Genomic DNA, 23,999 nt, shown 5'->3' on the forward strand with positions numbered 1-23,999 from the left:
AATGTCTATTGTGAACAAATAATGAATTCCAAAGGTATAATTTATTTTAACATCCTTATTGACCTTGCGGCAGGCGTCCCAGTTTATTGTACACAGTGCTGCTCTTACACATGCACAAATAATAAAAAATATTGTAAAATGGCAACAGATGCTGTAATTTATTGGGATCAAATTTGAATGAACAATTTGATTTGAATATCAGAGGTGACGTGTACCACACTGTCAACCACTTCTGGGAAATGTGATATGAGTATTTTTTTTTCACTTGAAAATCATTCTAAAATTGGCAACAGTGCAGGTACAACGTAGATTTGCACAATTGAGATCCCAAACAACAGTTGATGTATAACGTAAACCCTATTACACGGATAGTTATTACTAATATCCCCCCAAAAATAAGATGTAAGAACAAACGTAATAAATTTGTAAAATGATGTCTGAAAGTTCCAATCAGAGTTCGCAATAACTGCATGGACTTGGCTTGTTTTCAATGAACGTAACCTTTTGTGCAATTTCTTTCCACTGAATTGTGGGAAATGTAGTTTGCAAAGTTTTGAGCAAAGCTGCGTTTCTTTTTTGTCATTTCTTTTTTATACCGCTATTGCCATCTATTCTTGGTATGGATAGTCGTGTTGAAAAAAAATATTTGTTAAAAAAAAAATGAAATATGCACAAAATAAACATTTATGGGAGTGTTGGAGAGTTCAGGAAGTTGTCGCTTCCAGCCCCAATGCAAATGTTTTCAACCTGACCACTGAAGCGTCAAGTACGAACAGCAGTTGAAACAAACAGCTGTGTAGTTGTCCAAAATAACACTATTCAATAAATTTTCGCTTTTCTCCACCTGGAAAGAGCGCGATGGATGCTGATTCAGGTAAAACTATTTTCGTATTATGTGTGTCTACCTATATCTGTCGCCATCTTCAGCTAATGCCGTGTGTAGCGTTGAACTGAGATAAATTCGTCTCGAAAAAGACAAACACGCATTAATTTTTCGAGTACACACGAAAGAACACACGAATAGATGCAGTTAACTTTTTTTTTCCTGTTTCACGAGTTGCCTAGTGGGGAAAAAGTAGGAATTTTTTGTCGGTCGGAATATTGTTCCATATATTCAGCCATCTGTCTAACAAGCTTTATGGATTTAACAATCACATTAAAAACCATGATCACATTATAATAATGATTGTTCTATTTTTATATAAGCAGTCAAGAAATGGATGGAAGGCTGGTTTTTATGACTGTATTTAATGTTTTGTTTGATTTTTATACTTTTCAAGTGCTCCAAAAATAATGTTGTATTAAGATGATTTCATCTAATCAAGTGTCAGCACGTCATTCATATCGTCATTTTTACCTTTCACCCTTTTGCAGTCTTTTACACCGATCGAAGTGGAAAAGTCACCAGTAACCCCCTGCTCGACCAGCTCCCCAGCTACCAGTCCTTGCTGTACCGCAGGAAGGCATCCCTTACGGGCACCAAGAGAAGGAGCAGCTCTCGAGGTCGTACTGGCTCCCACGGTAGTGGGAAATGGACGCTGAGTTTTTTGAATAGACAGGATGAGAAACACAAGAACCAACTGGGGCAGAAACCAACCAGAGAGCTTGCCCAGACCATGGCTGAGAAACGCAGAGATAAGTATGAACCGTTATTCCTTACTCCTGTAGTTATACAATGAAAATAAATATCCCAGCACACGTCGTAATGTAGTGACTGTGCTTGGCGTCAGAGCGTTACGCCTACAAGAGGATGCAGAACTCAGTAGCTGGACACAGTGGAGGCAAAGCACCCACAGGTATCTCCGTAGGCTGCTCGATGGTGTCCACGAGTGGCTGACCGCCCTGCAGCTCTGGAGGGGCGACATCCACCTGATAGAGGGTGAGGGAGATGTTGCAATGTGATGTCATATCCAAATATCAGAAAAAAAAAATGCCTGGTGAGATATATTATGACTGTCTATAACAATTGTCGTTTTTCTTTCTCGTTTGTCTAGGAATGTTTGGCACGGGCATTCTCTCCTACTTTTCCTTCCTACGCTTCCTTGTCATGCTCAACCTGATCATCTTCACCCTCATGTTCAGCTTCGTCTTGTTACCCATCATCATTGCTCCTCACGCCTCAGGGAACATCACCTACAACCTGAATTATAGTCAGAAAACGGTTCTTTGTGAGCACATTCATCACTTTGTCTCCCTCAAAATTAGTAAGAACTTGTGTTTTTTTGCCCTTGGTTTACAACAGGTAGTAATTGCAGTGTTTATCCAAGCAGTGCTCGCCGAGGTCTTGTCATTTTTCATGAGCACATCACAGATCTCTTGTCTGGCGGAGTAAGTATTTCTATCTGCAGCAAACAATAACACTGTATGGCCGATTCTTCTCTCAACTTGTGTGCGTTTTCTGTAGGGCTTTCTTGAGCAGACCTATCTGTTTTATGGCTACTACAAAGTGGACAAAATCCACTTCCCCAGGACCACCTATAATTTGCCTCTCGCCTACCTGCTGGTCACTGTTGCCTACCTCTTCCTCAGTCTCATCTGGATTGTTAAAAGGTGCCGAAAAGGTCTTTAAAGTGTTATTTTGAAATGCTTTGGGTGTTGCTGACAACAGAGGCCTTCTTTTCACAGGTCTGCCACTGGTTTCAAACGTAACCTGATTCAGGATGAAGACCGTTTCCAGAGTTTTTGCAACAAGATATTTGCTGGTTGGGACTTCTGCATCACCAATGGCAATGCAGCAAAGCTCAAAAGAAGCAGTTTGCTTTATGAACTTAGGGTAATATTTATTTAGTAGTTACTGTATGTGAATTTTCCAAGACAGTTGAAACGGCAATCCTGAATTATGTTCTGAACCTATACTACCATTTTTGTTTTATTTCACCTTTTAGACTGATTTGGAGGAAGAAAGGATCAAACAGAAAATAGCAGACCGAACCCGCAAAGAGAAATGTCGCATTTATCTCATACGCTTCATCCTCAACCTGTTTGTCATTGCTGTATTAGCTGGTTGCTTCTACTGCATTTACGTTGCCACCATTTTCTCCCAGGAAGCACAGAGGAAGGAGGTAAATACATAAACATAAAAACTGTTTGCGTATCAAGCCATTCTGAGTCCGTTTTCTTGTTTTGCAGGGAAACTTTATTGTGGATCTCATCCATGAGTATCTGCCATCAATTGTTATCACTTTAGCCAACTTCATCACTCCCCTCGTCTTCTCAGTCATCATCAACTTTGAGGACTATTCGCCTGCTTTCGAGATTCGGTTTACTCTCATAAGGTGCATTCAATGTCATGTGTCAGTGATACTTAAAAGGGAAGTCAACCACAAAATGTTCTTTACAATAATCTGTGATGTGAGCCCCCATTAGTCTAAACACGGCATTCCGATTAATATTGCGTTTGTGGAATATGAGTTAAGCAGCAAAAGTCATTCAGCTTCAGAAAACTGGTAACTACACAGTTATCTAAGATATGACTATTGTTATTTTTGAGTTGATTTTGCTGCAGATGCTTATCAAAGTGTGAAATGGTGACATGCCTGTGAGACAAAGTGGTTTCATTTCTTCATTTTCTTTCTTTTTAAAATACCCAGATGTGTATTCATGCGACTGACCAGCATTGGAGTTTTGCTCTTCTCACTCTGGACTCAGATCACTAAATGTGATTCATTCAAATGCGGCTATAACCATGGGCTCTACCCAGTAAGTCACTTCATTTCCAAACCTTGACGTGTAGCAAATGTGAACGGGATGCAATTATCACTGTGCCCTAAATGTAATATGATTTCCTCCAACAGTGTTGGGAGACACGTGTTGGCCAGGAAATGTACAAACTCACCATCTTTGATTTTATTATCATTGTGTCAGTCACCATCTTTGTGGAGTTTCCTCGAAAGTAGGTCCAAATCAGAATCAATGACATTGCCTCAATTTGGGTTCTACTCTATTAATTCCAGTATGTTCTGCATTTCTTTATCATATATGGTCTGCTTTTAAAGCCTCACAATGTTCTTTCCTTCCTTTGAGCAGGCTGATAGTCAAGTACTGCCACTGTGGCCTTGCTAAGTGGTGGGGTCAGCAGGAGTTTGCTATCCCTCAGAATGTTCTTGAGATTGTCTACGGCCAGACAATTTGCTGGATCGGTGCATTCCACTCCCCAATGCTTCCTGCCATTTGCACCATAAAGTACTTTTTTATTTTTTACATCAAAAAGGTAATTTATTGCAACACAATTTTTCCCCTAACATAAACCAGATTAGAAGTTCTGTTTTCATTCAGTGATAATTCTTTTTCATTGTTTATCAGGTGTCACTTATTAAAAACTGCCGTCCAGCCACACGTCCATTCAGAGCTTCAAGTTCCAACTTTTTCTTCCTGGGTGTGCTACTGATTGGCTTGAGTTTGGCTTGCGTGCCTGTTATTGTTAGTGTAGCACAGTAAGTAATGTTATGTTTGCATTATTTTGTCTCCTAGCTGTTTTAGTGCCTTGATTGTCCCAGAAATGTCACTCGATTGGTAAAAAGAAAAACAATGTATGGTACCAATAGTTGAATTCTGCAATATATACAAACACAATATTTAAAAAATATTGAAACAGTGTGAATGACATAAAGGTTGTTTCTTACATTTTGTGAACATATTCATCCGTCCAACCACTGTCTATGCAGAATAAACTGTTCCCGGGCGTGTGGCCCATTTGTGAATTACACCACCTCCTGGGAGGTTCTGCCAACTGCCATATCCCAGCTCCCCAGTGGAGTCCAAACTCTCTTCTTCACTATCTCATCCGAGGCTTTTGCTGTGTCCTTCTTTGTTGTTACATGGTATGTGAGACTTCAAGCTTATTGATAAGAAACTGGCAGAACTTATATCATGGTGATAATTTGAGCTCTTCTCTCCTGTGCTGTAGTTTGGCCATGTTTTACGTGATCGCACTAGCTGGAGCACACAAGAGGGTGATCAAACAACTCCGGGAGCAGCTCGTCATGGTGGGTATTTGGAATCTTTTAAATGCTGTCAGTCTTGGTGCAATTTCACCCTCTTTGGTCAACTTTACAGACAGAGAGGCTGACATTTTCAGTGAGAGATTGCTGTTGTTTTCTATATTGACACATTCTAATCCATACTGAGAAGAGCCATAAACATTCTGTGACCATGTGATTCAGTGCGGCAAATTACAATACATGGTAGTTATTGTGCACATATTGTTAAAGACAAGTCAAGAACCAAGCTGAATATCATTTCAGGTTTTTGATGCAGCTTTTTATTCGGCTCCCATGTTGTACTGTCAAAGGCTTAACAGGAATACACTTTGTGTGTGTGTTGGTTATTCAGGAGGGTCGAGACAAGCATTTCCTGATCCAGAAACTGTGCCAGGCCCAGAAAATCTCTGCTGTCACATCGCCGGGATCCAGAAGTCAGCGGCGATCCAGCAGAAGCAGTCCCAGTTACCATACCAGCTTCTCCAACAATTTTCCAGAAGGGTTGTTCCTGGCACATTCTCCTCCAGACAGTTTCACAAATGTGTGAAACAAGATTTAGGAGTTAGGGAATAACAAACCAACACTACACTGGACAAGCAAGCAACAGTTGGATGGAATCAAACTGTTTGTTTTAATATAATATACTTTTATTAACTTTTATATTTACTGTGTATGAGCAAAAAAATAATTTGTTGTGGTTTTTTTTTCCATTTTACTTTTGTCTTTTCCTTCTGAGAAGGACTTCACTACGAACACCAGTTCTTTATTAACCCCCTCTTTGTACTGTATTGTGCACTTTATATGGATTAAGGCTAAGTATTGGATAATATTATTTTTGCATTGTAGTTATGCAAAAACCAATACATTTACAACACAATGCAAAAGTGTTCGTAATTGTATAATGTTATTTTTTTCTTTTTTATGTAGTGTTTCAAAATCATGTTATTTTTGCACTACGGGGTGCTGTGACTCTAAAGGGAAAATAAACCTTTAAAATATATTCGCATGGTCCGCTGCCCTGTTCAGGTTGGAAGGTGACCTTTATGGCCTCCATGCCAGCAGAAGGCGCTGCTGTTAAAACTTTTGAGTAGATTGTCAGTGAGTCAGCTGGTACGGAACCGGAAGCAGCGTGCAGTTTCACGGTTGAACGGAGCCATAGAGGATAAATCCGGCAAAAATGCTGAGAATCACGATTAGGGCCGATCTGAGTACTATCTGGGTCTTATTTTGGATCACATATTCTCAGTTTTTGACCGCGTCCTCAGATGAAATAGTGGTTGCATGTGGGGGGTTTGTGAAGTCCGATGTTGAAATCAATTACTCATTGATCGAGGTGAGTGAAAATGTTTCTTGAAGCTATTTAGCCACTTGCAAGCGTCAATTTACCAATTATTCCTATAGTGCAGTAGATAGTAGTTTTTGACCCTCCAATGTATCTGTGTAGGAGGAGAACGTGGAGCAGAGCACACTAGCGTTAATCCCGATCGGCTCATTCACAGCCTCTTTAAAATAATCTGTTGGGCTAATTAGTGACATTAACTGCTCCTAACTGACTGCCACGTTCACAAACGTCATATCTTTACAGTAACGTTTTTTTGTTTTAAACAGATTAAACTCTACACCAAACAAGGCTCTTTGAAATACCACACCGATTGTGCACCAAATAATGGCTACTTTACGATACCTCTTTATGACAAGGTAGGACATACACAATGGTATTTGCCGATATTATTTGTTGATAATACCTATTCACACGTCTGATTTGTTCTTCAAAGGGGGATTTTGTTTTGAAAATTGAACCGCCGCTTGGGTGGAGCTTTGGTAAGTTATGCATTGCTAGTTATTTAGGCAGATAATTTCTACATAGTCAATTTCTGTCTTTCTTCTTCTTATTTTTTTCTTTTAAAATATTTTCTTTTACATTGACCAGAGCCTACCAGTGTCGACCTGCATGTCGATGGCGTCACTGACATATGTAAAAAAGAAGAAGACATCAACTTCGTTTTCACTGGTTTTTCAATCACGGGAATGGTGAGGATTCTATTTTAATTTGATTGAATTATTTATTGAAATGTATGTATTTACATGGTTGGTTTACCTGTTTGTCCTAATAATTGCAACAACAAAAAAATACAAATAATTATTGGAAAAATAAACCTAAACAATGATCATTGAAGTCTTTATGTGGAAGCACTAACTTTGAATTAGATGGTGAAATGCGTCCAGTGGAATGTTATACTTTATCTATGTTCTTTACATTGCACAGGTTTTGAGTAAAGGCCATCTGCTTGGTCCAACTGGAGTAGAAGTTAAATTGAGCAGAGCTGGAACTGATGAGAAACTCCAGACTGCTATCACCCAGCCTGGAGGAGCGTACGTAGCATCAACATTTATAATTAGTCAATTTTTTTTTTTACACTCGGCATGGGCCAATATCATATTCTGATCGTATGGTAACTGTGAGCAAAAATATTACGGTATTGCAATATTAAAATTACACCTGTTCAATGTCGTATTTTGATTCATTTGGATAAATAAAAAACATCAATTTTTTCAACTGAACACTTTTTTATTTTTAAACTAAATAAAATATTTGGTTCATTAAGAAACATTACCATTTTAAGCTGAGATAAATGTTTCAGTTTTAATTCTTATTACTAAATAACATGTCCCATTAAGTGATGAGCTACATAACAGACCTGTGGGCTTCTCCCTTGTTGTCCTTGGGGCTAACTAGTTACCCCGCTGGCATCTTATTTTATTTATTTTATTTATATTTTTAAAGAACAAACTGCATCAATCAACAGAGCAAAAAGGCATCCTTGTAAAGTAGTATGTTGAAGTTTGCACATCCCGAACTAACAGAATCTAACCTGTCTTTCCTGTGCAATTCTTATATTGCAGGTATAACTTTCACAAAGTTCTCCCTGGTACATATGACATCGTTGCTTCCCATCCTTCCTGGATTCTGGAGAAGGTCAGTAGCTTCAGAAAATAACTTTACTGCCATTATTATATAAACAATAGAAAGCAGTTAGGTGTTTTCACTTTAGTGGCATATTTATAGGGAGATGCAAACATACAAAACTCTTTCAGCAACAACTATGTAAAGCAGTACATCTAGCTTGTCTAATGTTAGCGTGAGGTCATTCCAAAGCCAGGAACTGCCAACAGAATACGCTTGATCCTTTTTAGCATGCACTTAGTCACTACACTCCAGTCGTGTCTGATCCGCTGACCCGAGCTCAGAGAGGTAAGGTAGGCCGACAACATCTCAGCTGAGTGTCAAAAAGAGGGTTAAGTTTAGCCTTACTATGTATCATAATACATACATCATACTTCATTGCAACTTTTGCCATCTTCCTGCAGAGCTCCACAACGGTGCACATCTCCACTGGCAATGCGCCGGCCGCTGATGATCTGGTGGTCGGCGGCTACGATGTCTCGGGCGAAGTCCGCAGTGACGGGGAGCCCATGAAAGATGTCACCTTTCTGCTTTACTCGGCCATAGTCAAAAGAGAGGTAAATTGAGGCAGAATTGATCATGGTCACGTAATGAATAAAATGACAGTCACAAAGTTCATTGAAACTGCATTTTTGTCATGATTCACAGAATGTGAAAGGCTGCAACTTTTCTCCAGTGGAGGGTGCAGACTCTGGGGACAGCTCCCTCATCTACCTGTGTAGTGCCATCTCCAGGGAGGATGGTACTTTTATCTTCCCCTCACTATCTAGTGGGGACTACACCGTGGTAAATCATCTTTGCAAACCAATCGCAGTCAAAGCATTTTACTTCTAAAACTGATTTTTAACTGATTAAGACCGTTCTTCCTCAGGTGCCCTTTTACAGAGGGGACCGGATCACTTTTGATGTTGCACCTTCCAGAATGAATTTCAAGGTGGAGCACAACAGTTTGACACTAGAGGTACATAGACATATTTTCTTTCATTGTCATATTAAGGCTCAAATCTATTCAATTCAGCCAACGTTGGGCCTTTATTCTCCTCAACTATCATCCGCAGCCCATCTTTCGTGTCATGGGTTTTTCTGTGACTGGTCGGGTCCTGAATAGTGTTGATGGGGAAGGTGTAGTTAATGCCGCAGTTTCCATCAACAATCAGATCAAAGGTAAGCTTATGAGATGACGACATGTTTAATTTGTCTTCATTGCATTTACGTTACTATTTTATGCTTTGCCCGTGTCTCCTCATAGTTGTCAGCAAAGAGGATGGTTCTTACAGGCTGGAGAACATGACAGCCGGTACTTACACCATTCGTGTCCACAAGGATCTCATGTTCTTTGAGCCAGTAACGGTGAAAATTGCCCCCAACACGCCACAACTTCCTGACATCATCACAGCGGGGTATGTCTGGTTCATTTAACAACAGCTACTAGCTGAAAGAAAGCATTTTTGTGCTAGCCGGCAACTTCCCATTTAATAAATGTATTATGTTGTGCATGATACATTAAGGAGCTGCGTTGTTCTTATGCAGGTTCAGCGTTTGTGGAATGATCTCCATCAGCCGCCTGCCCGAGGGCATGAAGCAAGGTCGCTACAAGGTCACCCTGACACACCAGGGCCAAGATAAGACCTCAGGCCGGACCACCGACTCAGACACCCAGGGAGCGTTCTGCTTTCAGGCGAAACCTGGAGACTACAGTGTCCAAGTACGACAGTTAGAATTTTGAAGTGGAATTCCCCATCAATTCATTTTATTCTGATTATCCTGGGTTAGATTGTGGGGGTAGCAGACTTCCCTCTCCCACTAGCTCACGCAACTCCTCCTGCCTGATAATGATCCTGATCATTTGAATCAGGTTTGTTATAGGAGGGAAACCTAAAACAGGGTTCTTTTGAGCAGTTTTGTGTGGTCACTCACCCAGAACTTATTTGTCATGAATGATTATGCCAGGGATTTAAAGCCCTAGAGAGCTGCAATTATTGAAACACACAAACCCCTTCACCAGAATAAGATGACTACCCAAGGAAGGGTGATTATTTTTAGCATTCATACTACGTACAATGCATTTTATTAAGAAACCCCAGTGGCAAAATCCCTTCCATATCATCGCCCATTGCCCACAGTTATGTACTCTTCAATGAAAACAGACCTTGTGCACGCTATTAAGCCCACTTTGTGTGTGTGTGTAGGTGTCTCTCCCTGAGGTTGATGTAAAAGCGGGCCTGGCCCTGCAGCCTCAGGCTCTGGAGTTCTCAGTAGTGGACCAGCCGCTCACAGACCTGCTTTTTACCCAATTTATGGCATCTGTCTCTGGAAAGGTCTACTGTTTAGGTAAAGTCTGCCTCTTGAAAATCTTTGCTATTGCTATATATTTGGATGCAAAACCCACTCCTCCCTCGCCCACTAACATACTCTCTTGTTTGAACTGCAGCATCTTGTGATGACCTGTCAGTGACACTCCAACCAGTAAGCCGCCAAGGAGAGAGAAGGACGATGCCTTTGACAGGAAGCAGTGACATCCTCAGCTTCTCTTTTGACAATGTTCTTCCTGGGAAATATAAAGGTCAGGAATTATACCCAGCCTTAACACTAAGCCATATGTAAGTGCTGTGACAGTTGATGTAGTACCGAATTAAATAGCATGACATCTCGACGCAGTCTGAACTTTAATTTAAACAAGAGATGATAACTGAACAACACTGCTTAATGGAAATATGGCTGAATTGCTTTCCACACTTGACTAGACACTCATCTTTTGGACTTGTGCACCTCCCATGCACTTGTAACATTCTCTTAATCTTTATTTTACATGCCTTAGTAAGCATCTCTCACGAGGAATGGTGTTGGAAACATAAATCCATGGAAGTCGAGGTTGTGGACTCAGACATCTTGGGGGTGGAGTTCCGACAGATTGGCTACATCCTACGCTGCTCCCTCTCCCATGCCATCACTTTGGTAAGTAGCTACTAACTCACAGTGGGCCTATGTGATGACATCTTACAGCCCCTGTTTATTTGTGTCCAGGAGTTCTTTCAGGATGGCAGCAAACCTGAGAATGTGGGCATTTACAATCTCTCCAAGGGAGTCAACCGTTTTTGCCTCTCCAAACCCGGTTAGCTTCATTATCTTCAACACAAATACACAGTATGAATTAGCAATCTGTGAAATAAAAAAATAGAAAAGAAGCGATTAAAGAGTAATGTGATTTACCGATTTAGGGTAATCCCTCTAAAAATGTCTTATCCAGGCGTGTACAAAGTCACCCCCCGCTCCTGCCACCAGTTTGAGCAAGATTTTTACATCTACGATACGTAAGTAGAACTACCAAGACCCTTTCTACACGCTTTCACTTTGGTCATGTGGTATGGTCCCTTGTCTTAACAGCTCAGCACCCAGCATCCTGACTCTTACCGCAGTGCGCCATCACATGACCGGACTCATCACCACCGACAAGCTCCTAGACGTCACAGTCACCATCAAGTAAGAATCATGAATCAGTGGGAGAGTCATCCTTTCACCCGTCATACTAAATTTACTTTCTCATCCATGACCCGGAGAGGGCAGTACACCTTTTTATGACCATGGACCATAGTCTTAGATTTGGAGGTGCTGATTTTCATTCCAACTGCTCCGGTAACACATCACCTGCATAAAGCAGAGATGCAACACTGAGGCCACTCAACCAGACCCCTAAATGCCTTGCCCCAGTCATAATATTGTACACATCGGCTGAATGATGCAGTCTTAGCTGCTTGTTACAATATCCATCTTACACTGTTTTGCTGTCTCGCTTTTGCCCGTCAGATCATCCATTGAAAGCGAGCCAGCCCTAGTTCTTGGGCCCCTGCGGAGTCTGGAGGAGCAGTGGCAAGAGCAGCAGCTGCAGGAGATACAGTTGCGACGCCAAGAACGAGAACGGCGAGCCGCTGAAGAGGAAGGGCCTGCCAAGGATGATAGTCCTCCCATACAAGAAAAGGCTGATGAGCTGACAGGCCCCTTCCATTATGAGTTCTCCTACTGGGCCAGGTCATTTGCTTTTAACATCTTTGTTGTTGCTTGTCCCGTTAAATTAAATTACTCTTGCTCTGCTGGCCTGCCTCTAACCCTCAACTGTTTCTTTTCAGTATTAGAAAACTATCTATAGAAATAGCTCATTTTGCATTGTTTTAAAGAAGCTATTGCTTTATCGTATATACTCATTCTTAAATGCTGCTGCTCATTTTTTGTTCATATAAAAAGTGGATGTGAGCTTTTTTCTTACGAATACAGAAAACTGTTTTCTATTAAAACAAACAGAGCAGTGTTAATTCTTGACTCAATGATACATTTTTACGGTTCTTTGCAGGGCTGGAGAAAAAATTACGGTGACTCCCTCCTCCAAGGAGCTGCTCTTTTATCCTCCTGAAGTGGAGGCCACCATCACAGGAGGTATGGTTCTTGGCAATTCTAATCAAATAAACTCCGACCCACAAATGTGTTTGGGTATTTTTAATACTGGGAATTTTCTGCTCTCAAAATTGTACTGCAGTAAACGTTGAAGGCAGAGTTTATGTTATGTAAATTGGCAACAACATTTGAATGTAACCTCACTTCACCCCATTTCCACCCGAGTTGCTGACCAAAGCTCACTAAAACGTGCAAGAGAGACATTCTCCAAAATTGCGATTGATAACTTGATTATGAAATGGCACATTTGTACACAATAAAATAACATCACCACGTTATCAAGCCACGACACATAATTGACACCACATCAGTCACACTTTGTGATGCTTTCAAAAAAGTAAAATTCGAGGTACAAGATGCGCTGTTCCCCCATATCCACACCCCAAGATCATTTTCATTATGTATACGAAGGTTTGGTCATACTGATGTTTTGAAACAAAAAAGAATCACAAGAAGCATTTGTTTGTCTGTTTATTTTTTTTACAATCACATTTCTAACTCCTCATTTAAATCTCTTGTCATGCAGAGTCATGTCCTGGTCGCATGGTGGACATCATAGGCCGTGCAGGGCTCTTCCTAGAGGGCAAAGTTTCACCGGAGCTGCAAGGTGTGGAGATATCCATCAGTGAAAAAGATGCTGCTGCACCCCTCATCACTGTGGCCACCAATGAGAATGGGGCATACAGGTACAAGAAACCCACAACTGTTAAATTTTAGGTCAGAAGGGTTCGTCTCTGAGGGACTTACTGTTTGCACCAAAACACAGTATTATTTCAAGGCACTTTTGATATGGAATGGTTTATTTATTTTGTTATTTTACAATGGAATGTTTTTTTTATTTTGTTATTTTACATGAGCCATGACTTCTTAGGTGAGTTGCAAACATTTCACCTTCTCTATTGAGCTATTGTGACTTCAGTACATCATCAGATTTTTCACTCTGTCTGAAGCTCAATAAATGTTGACTTTTTCACAAGACGGGATTTAATCATAGTTGACAATTATCATACAAAAGACATTCTAGGCTTTGATAGTAGTAAACGTTTGGTTCTTCCCTGTCTGGTGTCACAATGGCAAGTCGCACTTTGGTGTAGCCAGGATGCTTTTGTGAAGCAACCCTGCCATTTGTCTGAGCATTGATAGTAAACTGATTTCAATACTGACATTTTCTCGCCAAATGTCATAACCTTTTAGAAAATATGTTATGAATGCCACATCCTTTCTTCACATGTCTTGGCAGTGTGGGTCCACTCCACAGCGACAGGCAGTATGACATCAGTGCCAGTAAAGAGGGTTTTGTTCTGAGTCCCGTGGAGGGAACCCAGGGAGATTTCAAGGCTTTTGCGCTGGCTGGAATCACATTCAAGGTTGTCTTATAGCTATACTTTTATTTTCATGCACTAGTTTTTGCTGCAAACAAGTGCAACATCTCAAACAAGTATGAAGTTTTATAATAACATGCTCCTTTTTTGTGCCTCTGTATTGTAGATAAAGTCAGAGGACGGTGATCCCCTGTCAGGAGTCCTACTGTCGCTAAGTGGCGGCCAATTTCGCTCCAACCTCTTGACACAGGACACCGGCCTCCTCACATTCAATAACCTGGTTAGGAACTCATTTTGCATTTCACTGATGTGCAGTTTAATACTCTAATACCAAATCGTAATAAATCCATCCGAGTTTTTTGTATGTCCACAGTATTAATAGTTTGGGTATTATTTTTTTTGTGCTTTTTTATTTTATGTTGATGTTGCTCATCCTCCGCAGAGTCCAGGTAAGTACTACTTCAAGCCCATGATGAAAGAATACCGCTTTGAGCCAACATCCCAGATGATAACTGTGGAAGAGGGTCAAATCCTCAGCATCGATATAATTGGAATCAAGACTGCATATAGGTACTGCCAATTGTCTTCATCTTTGACTATAAAACACCACAAAGCAGTACCAAAAAAAACATAACGTTCAATCCATTTGATGTTTAACTTTTGTCCTCAGCTGCTACGGAACAGTGCAGTCTTTGAGTGGTGATGCGGAGAGAGACGTTGCTGTGGAAGCGGTGGGTCAAGGAGAATGTAGCCTCTACAGCGAGGACACTGTCACTGATGAGGAAGGTCGCTTCAGACTTCGAGGTCTGCTGGTAAGGATGCGAATGAGCTAGGCACTAATATTAGGGTGACAAGCCAAAATTCGAGTAATAAGAGAGCTATAAGCAATTACAGTGTTGGCCACAGCTCACACCCGGATGCTCACATTGAACTATAACCAGTCAGCAAGTCCAACTCCTTATGTCACTCATCAAGTCACAGCCCTGAAGGCATCAGCATTGTAATTTTACTGTTGTAGTCTTGATTGGCTAGTTGCATTTTGGTTTATAATGAAGTAATTTTCTATTGAATATCATCTGTCGACTATTCAGCCCATTATTCACTATTTCTCAACAGCCTGGTTGCAAGTACCTGATTCAGCTGCGAGCTGAAGGAAACGACCACATAGAGAGAGCTTTACCACAACAAAGAGCTATCGAGGTGGGTGACAAAATGACTTTTTATGTGCTTCTTATTTCAAATTGTCCCCATCATCACTAGAAAGTACCCGCTGGATTCACGACAGGTCTACTCACTTTTTACACCACTCTTTGCCGATGGCAAAATCATTTACAAACCTGGATTCTGAGTAGAAAGCATGTGTGTGGCTTTAAGTGTACCTCCAGAGATTCCACATTGAGGTATTCAGCTTGTTGCACAGCCTACTTCCTCATTCAAAATGAGATGTCCACGAGATTAGTGAGTCTTCTTTCGACTGATATGACTTTTGGGATGCAGCGACTGTTGCTGTACTCTTTTGAAGTGAAAAACCAACTGCCCTAAACTATGGTGTGAAGAGGGACTTCTCCCTATCTTTTCTGTCGCAGTCAAGTGATGTTCCAGGCTTTATATGAGAAAAGTCATTTTCACATGGTCATAGTGAGGTTATCTTCTTTTGTCCTTACAAAATTTGTAGTGTGGGAAGAAGAGTACAATGTATCTCATGGCTCCATTCTGAACGCCGAAACAAAAGCGTAGATAATCCCATGGCAAATTGGAAACCTGTCATTTTGTAATTTGTCTTTTTTTGAGACATGTAGCCCGGCTAATCTCTCTCTCTCTCTTGCAAGGCTGAAAAAGCCTTAATTCTTGTTAAGTCTCTGCTATTCTCTCTCACCATGTGACTCGCTTGCAGCATTATCTCTCGTCGGAGTCAAAGATGCATCTGCAAATTGTGCACCGTGCCCATTCTTTTTTTCAGGTTGGCAGCAGTGACGTTGAGGGAGTCAATATTATTGCCTTCCGACAAATCAACCAGTTTGACCTAAGTGGGAATGTCATTACATCTCCAGAACATCTTGCAACTTTATCGGTAAGTTTATCTGTAAAGTAACATTATCTAAAGTCCCGACAATATTACTGTGGCCAAAACTTGAGATCATCAATGTTTCACTGCCCCCGCCCCCATACCTCTGCGCAGGTAAAACTATACAGGAGTGACAACTTGGACAACCCGCTCCACAGTGTTTCATTGGGACAGTCACTCTTCTTCCATTTCCCCCCACTGGACCGAGATGGAGAGGTATCATCCTACACTTATGTCTTGTAATGTATTGATGGAGCTCAAATATGAACTTTAAAGAATTAGTTCAGGCCAACATTGAGATTCTTTCACTGCCGTGCCTCCCAGTTACCTCGTATTTTTGGCATTGATCAGAACAATTTCAACATATCAAGATATCAGATGCTTAGGACAATATTTTTCTCATCTTTTAATATTCATGGATAAAGCCCTAGGTCACTGAATGTGTGGGGATAATTGATACGAATTCTGTAGATTATGGGAAACTTATTAGGCAAAAGCACAACCTTCTTGTGGTCAGCAGAGGCACTGTTAAATCAAGCTCAAAATCGTTGACAGTCACTCACCCCAGTTTTTTTAACATGCTCACATTTTTTGTTTCTAACTAATGGAGATCTTTAATCCACGTTTTTTTTTTTCTTTCAATTTGCTGTCTGGTTGGATGCAATCATAGACTTTTACATAAGTCTTGCATTTCGAGTTTTGCCAACTTTCGCTTCTTAACTGTTATTATCTGATCTTATTTTCCCCTCAGCGATTAATCATGTAATGTTCTATTTCCCCCCCTTTTTTCCAGGGCTACATTCTGATGCTGTATTCCACACTGTCCCGCGCACAGTATGACTTCACTCTACCTCATGTGTCCTTTACTTCCACTGGTTACCACAAGCACATCACCCTCACCTTCAACCCAACAGTAAGCAATATGTTATAGTACCCCCTCCCCCTTTTAATAATTGCGACGTCCATTTTTTTTGTCTTAATCTGTGTGTTTTTACACAGCGCAAAGTGCCTGACCAAGATGTCGCCCAGGGCTCCTACGTTGCTCTTCCTCTCACTCTGCTACTCTTGTTAGCAGCATACAACCATGAAAAGGTATGTGAAGCGCCACACGCCAGCAACCACATGCTCAACTGCATTAAAATACTCTTGTCCCAAATTTTCTTCTAGGTCATCCCCTTCCTCTTGCAGCTGGTGAATCGTGTTCAAGGTGTCAGGAGCATGGCCCAAGCCAGCGGCGACAGCGCTGCCTTGGATGAAGCCAAACGTCAGGCCAAGAGGCAGAAGGCCCGACGGACATAAAACCCAGTGCCCTCATGGCCACTACTTGTCAAGTCAGTTTAGGTGCACTAAATCTTCATCTAATGGTGGAGATCAAGTTCCCATTGATGCATTCAACTCTTTGACATGTTAGTGAATTATCTAGGTTAATGTGATTTATTTAAAAGAAGCCCAAAAAGAAATCACCCATATTATTTGCTCAAATTCACTGGAGTATTGTTTTTTTGTTTTTTGTTTTACACATTTGTGATCAATTGAATTACATGTAATTAAGGTCAACTCAAATTCATTTTCTGCTATTTAAAAACACTTTATTATGTATTTCCTGCCAGAATTGGCAAAACTAAGTTTCTTAAGAACTTGAGCATGTCATATGACAACTTAGACCACAAAATTCTCCCTTACTATTTTTGTAACACAAGTCACAAAATACTCTTTCTATTCAGTGAGCGGCTTGCAAAGGGAAATTTTTGAAAACTTTACACGAGAAATTTTACTCTGGAGAAGTGAAAATATTCAATTGGATACACTCTTGTTAAATGGAAATGCCATTAACATTCCTTCGTCAAACTGTACGTTTTCAACACACCAAATTGGTCAGTAATTTGTACAAATAATTATGGCAATAATAATAATGAAGTTGACCAAATTTGAATAGAGTTTTCCGGCCGATTGTAACAATATACAAACACAGTGACAATTTAGTGTTTTCGCATGCTGTCATGCAATACAAATGAATTTGATTTCTTCCACTTATTAATTTTTCATGTAACTATTTAGCTGCTGTTTGTATTTATTTGCTTTGCCTGTGTTCAATTCAATCGATGTACATATAGATACCACAGTATTGCAAGTACTGCAAATATACACTGTGAAAGTATCTAACTTTGAAAATTCTGGAAATTGGCAAACCGAGTGAGTGGCAAGTGGAAACTTGCATGTTCATAAAACTTGTCCGGTGGCCCCTTATCGTCACAAGTAGGAGACAAGTACAAATATTATGTACTCTGTTTAACTGTCAGGCAATTCAGACACGCTTATTTTGTTTGGGTAATGAAGATGCAGATAGTAGCTTTCTGTGTGAATTTTTTTTTTTTTTGGGGGGGGGTGTCGGGTGGGTAGTGCTTGGAATTAACTGGGACTGAGATTTTAATAATTTATTAATATGACTGATTAAATGTGACAGTGTTCTCTGTTAGTGTAAATCAAGTTTCTTGAGTTATGGTGAGGTCGAGAACCCTCAACAGTAAATTCATAGCGCTGGTCATAAATTTGAATAAAAAAGACTTCAAATTTAATGTTTATCTTACTAGTGAAAAGTCTTGATTGCTTTTTCTCACTCAAGTGGTACCTGTTGATAGCCAATTGAAAAAGCCCAAACTTGAAATTGTAACTAATTGTGGAAATGTATTCTCCAGAATATAATGATGACTTGTTGATTGGACTGAAGAAATATGGTAGATGGGGTCAAATTGTCAACCAGTTTGTATTTGTTCTTTTTATATTTATTATAAAATTGAACTGGAAGAAAATTTACTTGGCTGTTTTATGTTGTTGCCTCCAGGGGGCGATGTAATCCTAGTCACACTTATTGTGTGGGTGACAAAATATTGTACACATTACAACCAGCCTCACTTTTACCAACACTCTATTTAAAAAGATAAATGGCTTTTTGGTTCAATTAGAGCATAAATATACTTTTAAAGGCTATAAAAATACTTTGCGGTGTTACTGTACTTTCATGTGAATGAAATGTGTAAATATGACAAACAAATTATGTGCACTTCATGCTTCAAGGGCTTTCTTTCTTTTTGCTGCATCTCCACTGCATAGTTTAAAAGTCAAAGCCAAGCGTGGGATGAATAATAAGTATGAATATGGTGGACAAGTCTGGAGGACACCAATAGAGACGATGGCCTCAAAAAAATAAGTCTTAATATTGCAAGGTTAGCTGCCAAAGTAAGTCTATGTATGTAAAGCATATACACACACACACAGTCACAGATTTATCAGATTCATCGATTAATCGGCAAAATAATTGTCAGTCGCAGCCTTAGATGTGTGGGTGTGTAGCGCAAGGGTATATAAAATGTAGTAGAGAGGAAACAGATGAGCTTTCTTCAGCTATTAATTGCCATCTATACATTTTTGCAAATCTTTAGCAGTCTTCTAATAGTCCATCTATATTTAATACAAGTGTTACAGTTTACTAAAAGCTTTTTGACAGCAGCATGGACGTGGGCTGAGATAGGAATAGAATCAATGACGGCACATCAAGGACATCACTTCCATTAGATCATCTTTAGTATAAATAACGTGGCGATGTGTTTTAGGCGCGTGTATCTTTGATTATGTTTTGGGAAAAATGTTGCGGATGATACCACTTTTTGGATTGCTTTCACTACATGGTTCACTCCACTATTAAGTTGTGTGTGCGAAGGTTAACAGATTGTTTTACAGGAGCTCACTGGTCTTGAGGGTTTTCAAAGAGGTCCCTAGCAAAATGTGGATTACTTTAATCTTTTAAAACCAGATAATGAGTTCAATTAGTCGTCCCATTAGAGAATTCAGTGGTAGAAAAAAAACATTTTTTTATATCCTCCCAAACTCTCTAAATTGTAATTAGCCTATGTATTGTCAGACTTTGCTCTTTCTGTGCATGCTCTGAATTAACCACATCAGAAATGATGACCAAATATTTTTGTTTATTAACCCAGCTTTTACACACAAGTCGAAACGGTCATGTCTTCACACTGCTTTTCTTTTGGCTAATGTCACATCATGTTTTGAGGATGTTACCTCAATGATGACTTGCGGTGTGTGTTTCATTATATCTTAATACCCTTTTTTGATATTCTTTTTCATCATGGATCAATATAAAGCTTTTGCATTATTGCAACGCCGATATTCGCGTCTCTCCACACTCTTGATGACCACTAAAAAAAACAAAGCTTGTCATATTTGAGCACAGGGAAGCAGCAGTGCATATTGTGCGGCAAATTCTGTCCAGCAAATTATGATGAGAAGGCCAGAAAGGGGTAAAAGGATGAAATATTCATGAAGGATGATGACAAAGATGGGTAGCGGTAAGGCCGATGTGTAACATTATCTACTGGCAGCTTTTGTGGGCACTCCAATCTAAGTGTGTGCAGACATGACCCAGGCAGACTCTTACTGTTCGTTTATATCAGTACAAGAAGTGTGTCATGTCACTCTTTTGTGAAATCTAATGCTCAACTACTGTATGCCATATGTGATTATAGCTGAGGTGGCTGTGCCCTATCAAATGGAATGAAAGTGAATCTAATAGGGTGGCTTAATGGAACATGTATTCAGATTCCGATTCTTCAGTAAGGAACATTCAGTACCCACATAAAACATAATAGGTAGCGGTCAGGAGGTGTATAACTGCCTCATGTTCGAGCTACACTTTGCAACCAAATTTGGCTGGCAGACGTCATGGCTACCGGCTAGTCACATGTTTTTGGTTGCACAACAGATTTAAAATTTAGTGCTAATGTAACATAGCAATATTTTACAGTAACCCCAGAGCTCTTCAGGCTGATTCAAAGCAGTACCATTTTTATAGCATAATAATTCACACTCATACTGTTGCCCTCTTAAAAAGAAAAACTATTGATGTTACACTTTTTTAAAGATACTATATTTAGGCTGCAATGGTATTGAATATTTGTTTCGTTTTATGTCTACGTCATTTGCTTTGTAGGAAAATATTTCAGTTATTGAAACTTTTATTGCTAGCACCTTATATGAGTAGATGGCATGGAGGTTGTGCAACCTTGTTGAATAGGATGCAGAATTCCGAATATGAAACTTCCCATAACAAAAATACACATCAAATTGTATAAAATAAATATTTCAATACTTGTACATATTTACATGGTCAGAAAACAGACGGGACAAATGAAACTCAAGTTTCAGTATAAGGCACTTTTATTTTTCCAAACCAATCAGCCAAGAAAGGTACTAATTGTCAAGACAAAATTAAAATAGACTATTTGTTTATTTTAAAACAAAAAGAAGTGTTGCGATGTACTTAATTGATTCGGGCCATAAATATGAATTTCAGCGAGTACCCCAGGATAAATGTTAACACCATCTCAAAGTTCTTGTTTTTGCCTCACTAGTTTTCTCCTTTTTCCAGGAGAGTCACTGATCTCCGCTCCGACTCCCTGCCCCAATTTATCCATCATTCGCCCTCCCCCCACACCTCAAAGACTCAACAAGGATACAGTGGCTATATCTCCTCAATCCATCTTTCTCAAACCTTAAACTTTGCTATTCTTGTAATATACAGAAGACTAAAAGCTGACTTGGTTGATTTGGGGAGCTGAAATACTATATCCCAACTCACCATTCAGCAAGTTATCTGCGATCGATGACCCTTTTGACCTAAAAATGTTTGGGTTTTCCATCATGGTGATGAAAATGCCGACATGCTCTAGGACTCACTTTCTACATATCCGTCTTATCTTATAGGCCTTTTCACTATGCTCGCTGTTCAATGCTCACCTCAGCTCTTAGTTCCGATACACTGGTGCCGGAGTGTACACCATCATCTGTATGGTCAATGGACCTTGACAAAAATGGGAGGAGGAGTGAGATGTGGTGAGTAGACCAAAACCGAACCATGTCTGTGTCTGAAAATACAGGGAAAATCTATTTGGAGTTTGAGAAGTCTTCCAGGAAAGTTATTACCATCGGGGACCAACAAGAGACCTTCTTGAGAAAAGTCTTCCAAATAGAACACAATTAAGGTGAGCTTTGAAATCATCTTTTGTATAGCTCTTGCTTATTCGAATAAAGGCTAAGGTAAGTAAGTTTGGGCCCTATTATCCCATTCATGCCTCAGGGACAATTTGCATAGCCCCAAAAAGTGCATAGCAGCGTGCCTTTTGACTTAAGCACCCGGGGAAGATACGTCCCTTAATTAATGCTGTAAAATCCTGTGTATAACACGCATTGGCGTATTACATGCCCCCCAGCCCAAAATCACCCATAAAAATTTCTCTCTTAAATTTAGGCACTGTCTTTTTTAACATGTTTTTAACATCATGTATTAGAAATGGTATATTTTATGTTCCGCAGAACTTGGTTGCCGCAATTTGAGGCAATCAAACATGTCACAGTATTGTTAAAATCAGCAGTCAGCAAGCCACTAAAATCACATTTATGCTGCGTTTTGTTGGAACATAACAGCAGGTGATGTTGCAGATTTCCCTCCTCTCTCCTGACTTGAACTTGTGCTAATCAGTGGTGTCTAACTGTGAGGTGTTTGCTGCCTCTCAGCAAAAAGTTTGTTCAACTTTTCATATTTTCATTTTCCAATCTCCAAGGACATCCCCATCGTATCCTCGCATCTCTGAGCCTGCTCAGCTCACCCCGAGTTGAGTGTATAGCACATAACCCAGTGGGCTTTGGAAGCTTAGAGTGGCCTGAGCTTTTCTTCACCCCTCATGCTCCCAGCTTTTAGCCTTTTGTCTAACACAGGCAAACAATAGACAATAACAGGCACATCCTAATGTACAACCTGCAAACTCCCTATTTTCTTTTTCGCTATCAGACAGTTTTGTCTTTTCATACAAATCCCCACAAAAACAATCAAGGGACTGCTTTCTGGTATGGAAGCAACCTTGAACAGATCTAAGACACGACGAGACAAAACAACTCCATTAGACAACAGCTTGTTCCTACCTTGCTTTGTCACAACATGGGCTCCATCTTAAACAAATGACATCATTACCGGGATATAGTAAATGAGAGGAAAGTCAGTCGCAAATGGATGATCTCATTACCAATGTCCACTAAGCTATTAACAGCTGCCTACTCGAGAGTGTCCAAGTCACTGGGTCATGACTTGGACTTACATACATATGAGAGCAGGCACCATTAAATTGCTACAAGCTGGTCGAGGCTGCATGAGCTAGACTGGCTGTCAAAATGGCTCCACTGCAGAGACTTGCATGGCACAGCCAGCTGGCGTTTGTTGATACCAATAAGGGGAGAGATGCAGGCTGATGTTAGGTGACACGATCAAGTCATGGAGGAGTCCAGTGTCTGAGATTATTTCCTCCAAAGTTGATCATGTGCTTTGACTTGTGTACCCACAAAACCTTTTATCAGACCATGAGTACACCCCACTTTTATACGTGTTGATAATTCTCCAAAAGAAAAAGTATATGTATTTGTATAAGAATTATAAATTGAAAGTTTTGTTTACTTCATTTGAATATTTAATTCTTTGGCACCATCTTTTAAACTCAAATGAAACATAAAATGTTGCTTGAAAAATAAAGAATGAGTCGAAATAAATAAATACTGAATATATTAAAATCAATTGTAAAAAAATTAATTGTAAATTGAAAATCATTATGCTTTTTTAATTCGACTATATAATAATTTGGCATCATCTTTTAAACGCAAATGAAACATAAAATTAAAAAATGTTGCCTGAAAAATAAATATAAAAAAATAAAAGTAAATAAAAAAAATGAATCATATAAAAATAAAACCTTGTTATACAGTAAAAATTGAGCTCCTTTGACAAGTCTCTTTTGAACTAGCCATTGCAACTTATAATAATAGGAACAAAACACTGAACAAGAATAATTCAGACCCACAATGGCATTTTTCTTTTGTACTATTTACAGTATCATCAGTCATTTGAGTTTTAATGAGCCATTTGAGTTCACACTTGGCTGTTGTGATTTTGGCCACATGTGACTGATCTGGGAAATAAATGATTAAATATTTCTCCATACCCCATGCAATGTGCTCATGTACCTCTTGGAGTACACCTTACTCCAGTTGGGAATCCCTGCAGCAATAATGAATGCTGATATTCATTTGTAACTTTATTTAAGCTTACAGGACACCAAACTAGTAACATGCAAACAGGCATGTGTGAAAGACAAACGCTTGTA

At 39.7% G+C, this 23,999-nt stretch overlaps 2 protein-coding genes across 2 annotated transcripts; both read left to right on the forward strand.

Moving 5' to 3' along the window:
- Positions 1-702: 702 nt before the first annotated feature.
- Positions 703-5,979, forward strand: tmc7 (transmembrane channel like 7). Its single transcript, XM_088373788.1, has 16 exons — positions 703-874; positions 1,375-1,639; positions 1,731-1,879; positions 1,995-2,150; positions 2,243-2,328; positions 2,405-2,550; positions 2,626-2,773; positions 2,886-3,062; positions 3,130-3,275; positions 3,591-3,699; positions 3,795-3,892; positions 4,027-4,210; positions 4,303-4,433; positions 4,665-4,820; positions 4,907-4,985; positions 5,332-5,979. The coding sequence occupies exons 1-16, from the start codon at positions 859-861 to the stop codon at positions 5,524-5,526; spliced, it is 2,241 nt and encodes a 746-aa protein (XP_088229914.1). The 5' UTR covers positions 703-858; the 3' UTR covers positions 5,527-5,979.
- Positions 5,980-6,076: 97 nt separating this feature from the next.
- Positions 6,077-18,591, forward strand: nomo (nodal modulator). The gene is made up of 31 exons (XM_088373787.1): positions 6,077-6,312; positions 6,588-6,677; positions 6,755-6,800; positions 6,910-7,010; positions 7,246-7,352; positions 7,884-7,956; positions 8,349-8,501; positions 8,593-8,730; positions 8,816-8,905; positions 9,003-9,108; positions 9,194-9,344; positions 9,475-9,649; positions 10,134-10,275; positions 10,376-10,507; positions 10,763-10,899; positions 10,969-11,056; positions 11,192-11,255; positions 11,329-11,424; positions 11,749-11,970; positions 12,290-12,372; positions 12,917-13,076; positions 13,631-13,757; positions 13,879-13,992; positions 14,155-14,282; positions 14,383-14,524; positions 14,829-14,912; positions 15,673-15,783; positions 15,892-15,993; positions 16,571-16,690; positions 16,777-16,869; positions 16,945-18,591. The coding sequence occupies exons 1-31, from the start codon at positions 6,157-6,159 to the stop codon at positions 17,074-17,076; spliced, it is 3,663 nt and encodes a 1,220-aa protein (XP_088229913.1). The 5' UTR covers positions 6,077-6,156; the 3' UTR covers positions 17,077-18,591.
- The last annotated feature ends 5,408 nt before the right edge of the window (positions 18,592-23,999 follow it).

Source organism: Syngnathus floridae, chromosome 4 (genome assembly GCF_059516105.1).
Source record: "Syngnathus floridae isolate MCC-2025c chromosome 4, RoL_Sflo_1.0, whole genome shotgun sequence".
Lineage (NCBI taxonomy): Eukaryota > Metazoa > Chordata > Actinopteri > Syngnathiformes > Syngnathidae > Syngnathus > Syngnathus floridae.

Bases quoted from the DNA above. Each gene is read 5' to 3' on its own strand.
- nomo (XM_088373787.1), top strand. From the start codon at position 6,157: ATGCTGAGAATCACGATTAGGGCCGATCTGAGTACTATCTGGGTCTTA. The intron at 7,011-7,245 runs GTGAGGATTCTA...TACATTGCACAG, and splicing joins GTTTTTCAATCACGGGAATG to GTTTTGAGTAAAGGCCATCT. The intron at 16,870-16,944 runs GTATGTGAAGCG...ATTTTCTTCTAG, and splicing joins CAGCATACAACCATGAAAAG to GTCATCCCCTTCCTCTTGCA.
- tmc7 (XM_088373788.1), top strand. The intron at 2,151-2,242 runs GTCAGAAAACGG...GGTTTACAACAG, and splicing joins CACCTACAACCTGAATTATA to GTAGTAATTGCAGTGTTTAT. The intron at 2,329-2,404 runs GTAAGTATTTCT...CGTTTTCTGTAG, and splicing joins CAGATCTCTTGTCTGGCGGA to GGCTTTCTTGAGCAGACCTA.